Here is a 9,516-nt window from a genome sequence, read left to right on the forward strand (position 1 = left end):
TATGAATATGCAAGAGTCCTAACACACAGGGGAAGTGAAGTCTAGCCTGTAGGACAGGGAGACTGCCTCAGAGAACCATGGGCAGCCTAGAGCCAGACCAAAATTGTACTAGCTTCTTGAAACTGGCTCTGCTGGTTTAAGATCAGCAAGCAGCAATTGCCTAGCCCTGGAAATATGACCAGCTCCTGCTGCTGTTACTCATCAAGGAAAGAACAAAGACTGCTGACACAAATACACAGCAACCAGCAAAGAGACAACAACATATTACCAAAGGACCTCAAATAGTCAACAACTTTCTCTGTATTTCCTGGCCATGTCAATAATCCTTTGCACTTAACCTGGAGTAGTGGGGTCAGCGGTGAGGGAAGAATTAATCCACCACTCTAATTAAGGTCCGGGAATGTAGACCACTGGGATAGGAAGCAGATTTCTCATTAAGGTGATCTAAGTCAGTCCCAATGCTGCTAATGAGCAAGATGGAAACAGATCTGTCTTTCAGTTGAAACAGATGCTTTAAGTAATAAAATTGAACCCAGATGATATGAAACCACTGTGATTACTTCCCCCTCCAGTGTCCAAGGAAAGGTGCGTTCCCAACCCCTCCTGGACTGACAAAAGAAAATCTGAACGTTTTCATCATAAAGAGAAAAGAGGATAGAAATAGCCAGCACAGTGCCTTACAAATATAGCACATGTGATAGAAGCCCAACACTCAAAACCAAAATCAGGTCAGAATCCAGCCTCCCACTTGCCATGGAACACACAAAAGCAGAATTATAAAGCTGTCTAACAAGGGGTCCAGAAAGACATTTTTGGATGTGACAAATGCAGTGACAAATGCAGATCTGCTTAATGTCTCATTGGTAGCCACTGTGACTGCCCAGCAAGTCATGCTGTGGAAAGACGATATAGAAATGGGACCTTCAGGCACTTTCATATATCCTCTAGAGCAAAAGAAACACCACACAGGAGGGACCAGTCTTTTATCTGTCTGGATGCTTCAGAGAAAGCCACAATGCACTCTACTTACAGACACGTTTGTGCCGACAAGTGCATACTGCTGCAGGATGAGGGAAATGCCTTCCTGAACGTCAGCGGGTAAGCAGTTTGTACCCTGAAGCATGGATGTTGACATGCACATATCAAAGTCACTGCATTGAGCTAGTTGTGAATCTAGCCAGGACCCACCGCAGCACCCATCACAGGTCCATGCTGACATCAAAACCATGCTTGGCCCTTTTACAAAGACAACATCCACTGCAGGAGACACAGCAAGTGATGATTTGATCTTTATTAAAGAGGCACCACACAAGATGGGAGTGCCACTGCGTATGGAAAGAGTCGATTAAAAAAAAATCATAATCACTTTGCAAAACAAAGCCAACAGACAGTGGTGAGAGACACTGGCTTCCCTCACCCATTCAAAGAAAATACCACAGATGAAGAATCTGAAGCAAAATTAATGGGCACTTTCCATTCCAATTTCATGTGGTAATTAGCCCTCATTGCACAATTGAGAATGCCAGCGTAAGGGAATGGAGGGTACACTCGGAAACAGAAAGGGATATGAAACCAGGAGGAGAGGGAGGGCAGATCAAAGGCCCTCCAGCAACAGTGAGCAGCAGAGAAAATCCACATCCAGTAGACAAAAGCCTGCCAGGCGGCTCGAGCCACACCTTCATCTTCTGTGCAGCATCACCAGGGCCGCACCGACTGCCGCATCCACGTCTTCTCCGTACACCACGGGAAACGGGAATGCTCTCTCTATCTCCTGCCTCAGGACTTCGTTCCTGGAGAGGGCGCTCCCTCTTCCCAGAACCCTCTTCACTCCTGCCTCCCTTAGGCACTCTGCTGGCAACATGGAACGTAGGTTTTGAGCGATCCCGCGGCACAGAGCTCTGGTCACGTGACCCAGAGAGAGGTCAGAGGGAGCGATGCCCGTCACCGAAGCCAGCTGCTCCGGTACATGCCTTTCCCCAAACACAGTTGGGCAAATTGAGAGCCCGGTGTCCTTTTGGGCCAAGGCTGCTTTGATTGTTCGTGCGTAGAGCGTGGACTCCGCAACTTCAAGCCCTTCAAAAAAGAAAACGGCATCTTAGTAATATGCGTCTCTGAGTCTGCGCGGGTCCAAAGCGGAGCAGGCAAAAGGCCCTGGCTGCCCAGCCGTACAAAAGGCCTGACACTGTTCTTGTCCTGCATTTGATTCCTCCCATCCCTAAAGAAATCTCCTTAAAGGACCCTCTCCAGCCACTCGTGGTGGCTCACAAAGTCTCTTCTGAGTACCAACACAGACATTTCTGGCAAACAGATGCATTTCCTCCTCTTTGCTACTGGGTTAGCTTAATCTACGCACAAACAGTGAAGCAGTTTGCCTGTTTGGACACTAACCAGCTAGCAATCTTTTCTTAACGGGGCAGTCAGCACAGATACACCTCCCCTTCCCAAATTATGCAGCCAGCAAAACAGAGTGCAGCACTCTTTTCACATGGTGGTTGGAATAAAGATTCTAGAAGGCACTGAGACGACCCACCGAGAGTCTATCAAAGGAGCCACAAAAACAGATTTTAAAGTACTTTGGAGACAAGACATGATTGTCTTATGTGACACTCAAGTCCATTAAGTATTTAAAGCACTGTGAAAACTTCCACCAAGGCAATTAATATAATCAAATCCTTTCTAGACTCTAGCCATGCAAATGAGCCACCAACTTCAATTTATTGACTTGTAATTTTTCCTTTGAAAGTTCTTCCTTCTGAAATGGAAGCCGCAGAGAAACCTTTTGCTCTTGTTCGTCGGAAAACAAAATCCAGACGCAATCTGAATGCAGGTTCCAGTCATGTCATCACTAGCACAAGCCCTAAGAGTTGCAGGAAATTGCTCTGGGTAGAATTAATGGAGTGTTACATCATTGCTGCTCACAGCATCCCACAACAGGATCGACACAGCCCCCAATGACTTGCTACCAGGTAAGTTTTGAAGGTCCTCAGAATACTTTACCCAACTCTGCCATCCACTGGCCCAGCATATCCACAAACATCGCCATCACATTGCCCCCATTCAGCGAGGCTGCCACAGCCAGATAGTGACCATCAAAATAAGGGAAATAAGCAACGCTTGATAATGAATCAGGTGTCTCTGCAGGCTGGAATCCCCAAGGCATGGAGACCGTGAGCTGAGCAGAGGTGCTGATGTTGAGAACTAGGACAAGAAAGAAGAGATTTCCTTCTTTTAGCAAGCTACCCTGAACAGAAAAAGTAAGATAACCAGACGAGCACAAAATTAGGAAGCAGACAGAGAAATCGTGATTATCTTATGAACAGCAACATTTTATCAGTCCTTCCATGGCCTAGCCAGTGGCAGCCTACTCTATCAGCAAGTCTTAGTTGTGATGGTCCAGCTGCAGGAAGATACCTGCATCACTCCTCTCGGCCAGACAGGAGTACACAGAGCACTGGAAATCTCCCAGGGCCAGTCCCACTTCTGCTCCCTTTGGAATTCCATGCCAGCCACGGGACATCCTTCCGGCAACGTCGCCAGGGTCACCCACTTCAGGAAGCAAGTGAATGGGAAAACCGGACTCTCTCAAGCTGCAAGCAAACCAACATGCAGGTAGATTAGTTACCATTAAGAGCATGCTGCCTGGCTACATGACCACCCTCACACAGTCACAAGCTGGTGTGACCATATGCTTGTGGACTTGCACCATCTGTTCCCTGCTGTGCCTTGGATAAATTCAGCCCTCCAGTTCCAGGGGTTAAAAAAAACTCACCTGATTTTGAACTGAACAGATGAGGAGAGTTAGTGCACTCACTGACTATTACATTGTATTTGACCTACCAGGGGTTACACAGCAACACATACCTCCTACAGTTAAGCAGTGCTGGAAAGAGCAATCCCAATAACAGATATGCAACCAATTTTCAAGTGCCAAAGAACGCCAACTTCTAGCCACTCTTGTGCAGGGGTTATCAGGTTGAAGCCAACCTAGGACAAATTAGCTTGGACAGGCTCCATAAGCAAACAAACTGCAAGATGTGTCTAGGTTACTTTTCTACAACCACTATATCAAGTTATTGAACGCTCAATGCCAAATACACACACCTATCAACCTTTCAGTGGGCGAGAATGTGGTTTACCTTTACTGATAGAGATCTCTGCGCACTAGAGTCCTGGCCCAAGCTGACCCCTGCATTGTACAGGGCCCTGGACTCCACCCCCTGAAAGAGGAAGCCATTAAAAAGAGAGAATAGAACCAATTTCTCAAGCAAGATGTCCAGCACCCTTTAACTGACATGGTGAGTGGGTTTTTATGCTTGTGGAAACGCTCAGCTGAAGAAACTCGAGTGAAATTCTCTCTTGAACCACTGTGCAGGTAAAGCATTGGTAGCATCAGGATAGGCTAAGCACTCTGCTGCACCAACAAAACTCATCCCAGCCCTACAAAGATGATCCTAGGAAGCAAGGGGGCAGGTCTGGGTCTGTGGCCTCTTGGCTGAGCCTCCTGACCAGACCTTCTCTTCAGCGTTTATCAGGATGCCCAAGCCAGCAGGTACAAGCAGAGACAAGACTCCTGCGATGTTGGCCTTTACCCCTGACAAACTGGACTGACACCCAAAGATTCATTCAGCACAGACAAAACAACCGTCACATGGGAGCAGCTTCCAATCACCGCACACCTGCGGCATGTTCATAGGTATGTCCTAGAGATGTGTTCACACCAGCTGGTCCGCACAATACATACAATCCACCGAGGACCCCGTTACGTACATCTCAGTGTTCCAGCTTTTACTTCTGGAACTGAAATATCCCCAGCTGGCAGCATTCTGGACAGACATCAGCGGCTTCTCCAGGTCACACAGCATTGCAACCACATAGTCATGGATGGTACCAGCCGAATCGTAGGACTTCAGAAAGTCAGGGCTGTTTCACAAAAGAAAGAAAGTTGCCATTGTTTTGTTGTACATTCAACTGTCAATCATTTCCATTTGTAGCGAACAGTTACAACAAACCTGGTAACACAGTAAAAGAAACCTGTGTAGTTCCAGAAAGCTAAATTATTGGAACAATTAAACACATAGCAAAAACAGGTGCCCATGAAAAGTTTCTGCTGATGGCAGGAAGGTGCATGTCAAAACTCTTCTCCAAAAGTTTTCACCTTTTCCAGGAGCCTAGATGCAAAAAAAGGAAATTGGCTCTGGCAACTGAAACATTTCACCAAAATCTGACTTCTGCAAATTGAATTGATGTTGTTTGTTTAACGTCCATTTTTCGCTGAAAGGCATCAGGAAAGCAAAAAAAAAAACAAAAAAACAAAAACACACAAACCAGCTCTAGCAGCCATCTTCACCACGGCAGCCGTTTTGTTAACGCTGTGTGGTCACTAATGATGCAATTACATTTTTGATGAACATTCCCATTAGGCTATTTGAACTTGTCCAGGAAAGAAGGATTTAAACAGTGAGAGGCCGGGGAAAACAATTGCTCATTGAAGAAAAACTGCTAATGTTCTAGGGTGAATTGTTACTTTCCAATAGAACTTCTTGACATCCTTACAGAATAATAATAATAATGTAATATGCTTTGAGTATTATGCCTGTCTTTATCTTTGTCAGGGAGGTTAAATGTATTAGGTAGAACTCAATGAGAACTGACTCTTAAATGCTTCTTAAATGTTCGTAAAAATCAGTTCTGTTCCTTTAGCAATGGCATCTTTTACATAAGGAAAGAATCAAAACAGCTCGGGCACTGGAAAAATCCAGGCAGGCTCCAAATATTCTCTACCCAAACTTCTGGAAGGAGTCAACACTTAACCCATCTTTCGCTCCTCCCTCATAACAGGACTTCCTTACTCAGGATGGTGTTGGCGCTTTGAGAGAGATAACAACTTTCTGCAGCTGAAACAGTTTCAAAATCTAACACAGAGGTTTTGTGGCTTGCATCCCAAGTAGCAGCTGATGCCAAGTTATGCCGGACCTCAGCAGAGGCTTGCTGGAATGCTGTGCATCTCTTACAGATACTAGGGCTAATTTAGGGATCATTCTCTTAGCACCCAGCTGAAACCAAACCTTCACATATTAGATATTGTGCTAAACACGCAAAGCCACTCTGCCCAAGAACTGTATTAACTGATTAACTGATGTGGCTTCTATTAAGAAAAGCCAACTTTTCTGGTCAGGTATTAAGCATTCTGTGGTAATGTTTATGCGAAGAATTAGGTCTCTCACAGTCGTGCAGTCTGTATTCAATACTTCCATTTGAAACAATCTTGGGGCTTTTAATTAACATTAAGAGGAGGGCTCGTTCCTCTCTCATGTCTTCTCCAGACAACGCATTACGACACCTAGGTAGAAAGACAGCGGCCAACTCTGAACTGGCAGTAACTTTCTGCACGAACAGGATTGTCACTTGAGTTCCAGCCAAAACAACAGCTAATGAAACAGCTCAATACAGGAACTTGAATGAACAGCGCCGTACTTGTTTTTTAAATACCAGAAGATGGTGGCACACCCGAATCCTGTGGCCAAGCTAATGTGGGACTGGGGTTGAGGAAGAGAAGAGAGGAAGCTGGGGCTGCACCGGCTGTCCTGCCACGTAACCAGGTGACTGACTGCTGCAGGCTCCCAGGTAGAACCTGTTCCACTCTTCATCCAGTTGCAACCTGGAATAAGCAGTGGTTGAGAAGCCCTGCAGATTAACCCACTTGCCAGGTCCCTTTCCATCCCCATTACCAAAGGAATAAATTATGCACCAGCAGTCTCTACCCAGTGGCTCACAGGCAACAGGTTCAGACCCCACCCAACACTGCTTATGGCTGCAGGGAATTCTGCTTTCTACCGACAGGCGTGTCTTTAGTCTGATGAAGACAGCAACGTAGGGCATCCACTGCATGCATCACTTGCTCAGTCTAGTTTCCCATAAGCCAGGGTGGTTGGGGAACCCGTGTTATGCACGTCACATGGGCAAGCAGTGACTATAGTCACACCGAACTTTCAGAATTTCCAGCTCCAAATACCCTCCCCTAATGCTGGTCACCCTTTTCTGAACTAAAAAGAATGCTATACAGAATGCATTCGTTTGGTTAGGAATTAGGAACAGACCCGTGTTGTGACCAGGCCTTGAGAGCCCCATGACACTACTGCGGTCCCGTGATGCAGCATAAAAGAACCAGAGCAGGGGTGAGGATTTGACACCCAAAAGCTAAACACCACGGAAGAGGCTAAGGTGGCAGAGCATTAAAAAGGGATCATTTCTACACTGATCGTGGTCTTCACTAGTCTGATCAGGAACTCTGCACAACTCTTGTAAAGCAGCCTTGCACAAAAGCTGAAAGGTGCAATAATACGCAAAGCAGGCAAAGTAAATCTTCTTTGAAATCTTTTTCAACTCCAATTTCTAATCTGTTTATTTTTCTAGTTTTAAAATGGGTTCTAAGGAATATTATTAACCACAAGGCTAACCTTAAAGGATGCCATTAAAAATGCAATTTGCAACCTAGGGTGTGTCCGTGGCTTCACTTAGGCCACTTAAGATGATTTGAGAGCAAACACTCCCCTTCACTTTGTTGAGTACAAGAACTAAAAAACAAAACAAGAAGTGACATGTGGCTTTATGAAATGAAATATTAATCACCACCACACAAAAATGTAGGCGTATGATGGACTCGTGGAGTCGTTATGCAGCCCTTGGGAGAACTAGAAAGCAAGCAACAGATCCTTCAGTCCATCAGCCTTTGGATATAGTCCTTGGTGATGGCTTTAGTATTTAAAAACCAAATCACAGCCAGTAATGAATAGTTTACTATCTCTTAGAGCAATTAAGATCTGGACAACATCTGGCAGGCAGCGACCAGTACTTTCTGGAAATAGTTCTATAACTTAAAAGGAATCTCTACTTCACCTCACCAACTTAATAACATTAGTTAATATCTGCATTGTTGCCTGTAAGCGAGTCTCATGACTTACAGAAGGAATAAAGATGTGGAACCAGATTCTGAAATGGGGTATCAGGGCTCCAGAAAAAAAGAAATCTATTCCATGATTGCTCTGTGCAGAGTTTACAATCAAAAGACCCCAAGCAAGCCCACCTATGCACACAGTTACACACACATAAGAGCATAGGCAAGATCAAGGCCCATATGATTTAGTTTCTAATGACTTATCCCCACCCCAATCCTACAAATGACGTTAGTCACTGCCACTTCCAAAATGCTCACAAAACCAGGAGACAAAAATACAATGTTGCAGTCTTCTCTGCCTTACCAGAAAACAAGTTTGTTTAATATTGGAAGAGTGGGGGAAGGTTTTAAATCTAACACTGATTTAAATAATCTTCTGTGAAATTTCACATTTTCTTGTATTGTCCTTTCACACTGGAAGCTTTGGTAAAACCACAGTGCTATGCAGAGTATTACAGTTAATGCTACGCTCACTTCCATACAGGTAGTCAGTCACCTGTCTAACTTTTCATGGTGCACATACAACAACTAAAGAGGAATTACTGGAAAGTATCCAGACAACTCACAGGACAGCTAGTTAAAAATGTCTCCCAATGGGAAGGAACTAAAAACAAAGTATTGCAAGTGATCAGCAAGTCCATATTGGCTGGCAACGGACACACGGTAGGTAGACAGACAACTGTTCGTCTCCAAAAATGTAACCTTTCTTCATGTGATGACCGCAACTGACTTCACTGGGACTGCTTCTCTTAAAGATTTACAAAGACCTGATAGAGTCATTCACCAGAGAACATAGTCAAGTGGAAGAGGTGGCGGGACAGGACTGACTATGCTAATTCACAGGACACGCATGTTTCAGAGGATCTCCTGATCACTCCACTTTATAAAAGTCAAGGTGAACACATGACAACTTTCTCCAGATCAGCCCAGTGCTAAAAAAAAATATTATAATAATAATAATAACAGAAAAATCATCTCCCACATTAAGATCCACCTTCCACAACTGATGCCACTTCTCAACACTACAATTTGTTAAGCAAGTATGCCCAAGGGTGGGAGTTACCTTGATTTCTTCTCCAGAATACAACCCCGTGCATTTGTCCTGAAATACCGACACGGGTCACTCTTTGCAGCTGCTGCTGAGGAAGAGCAGCCACGCATTCGTTCACAGCTCTTATTATTCTCTGGACATCTTGCTCCATCCCCTGCAAGCAGAAAGCATCACATCAAGGGTCAAAGCACTGGGACGCAATCCATGGGGGTCATTACCTAGATCTGTATTTTTCAGTACCTTTCATCCCACAAAAGCCAAAGGACACACACTGCAATCCTGGGCTCGAAAAGCAGAGATATACCCGCATAGGTTTGTTTCTCTTGTGGTTTATGGGCTGTTATACCAACAGCCACATAAGACCCAAATCTAGCAGCACATTTCTCATTTCCATGTAAGCCAAGCTCTCTTGGAGTTGCATTCCCTGAAACTACTTTAGGTAAAGGATCTTTCTTCCCCAACGAGCTGCAACAAATACTAAAGCTCCCGCCAGTATAAAACCTGAGCCCCA

General features: G+C 44.9%; 1 protein-coding gene across 1 annotated transcript; it reads right to left on the reverse strand.

Annotated features, from left to right (window-relative positions):
• Positions 1–1,273: 1,273 nt before the first annotated feature.
• SHPK (sedoheptulokinase) lies at positions 1,274–9,159 on the reverse strand. The gene is made up of 6 exons (XM_019545745.1): positions 9,018–9,159; positions 6,475–6,658; positions 4,768–4,920; positions 3,412–3,587; positions 2,998–3,198; positions 1,274–2,073 (listed from the first exon to the last, which is right to left on the reverse strand). The coding sequence occupies exons 1-6, from the start codon at positions 9,154–9,156 to the stop codon at positions 1,679–1,681; spliced, it is 1,248 nt and encodes a 415-aa protein (XP_019401290.1). The 5' UTR covers positions 9,157–9,159; the 3' UTR covers positions 1,274–1,678.
• Positions 9,160–9,516: the final 357 nt, after the last annotated feature.

This window comes from Crocodylus porosus, unplaced genomic scaffold (assembly GCF_001723895.1).
Source record: "Crocodylus porosus isolate Cpor-Errol unplaced genomic scaffold, CroPor_comp1, whole genome shotgun sequence".
NCBI lineage: Eukaryota > Metazoa > Chordata > Crocodylia > Crocodylidae > Crocodylus > Crocodylus porosus.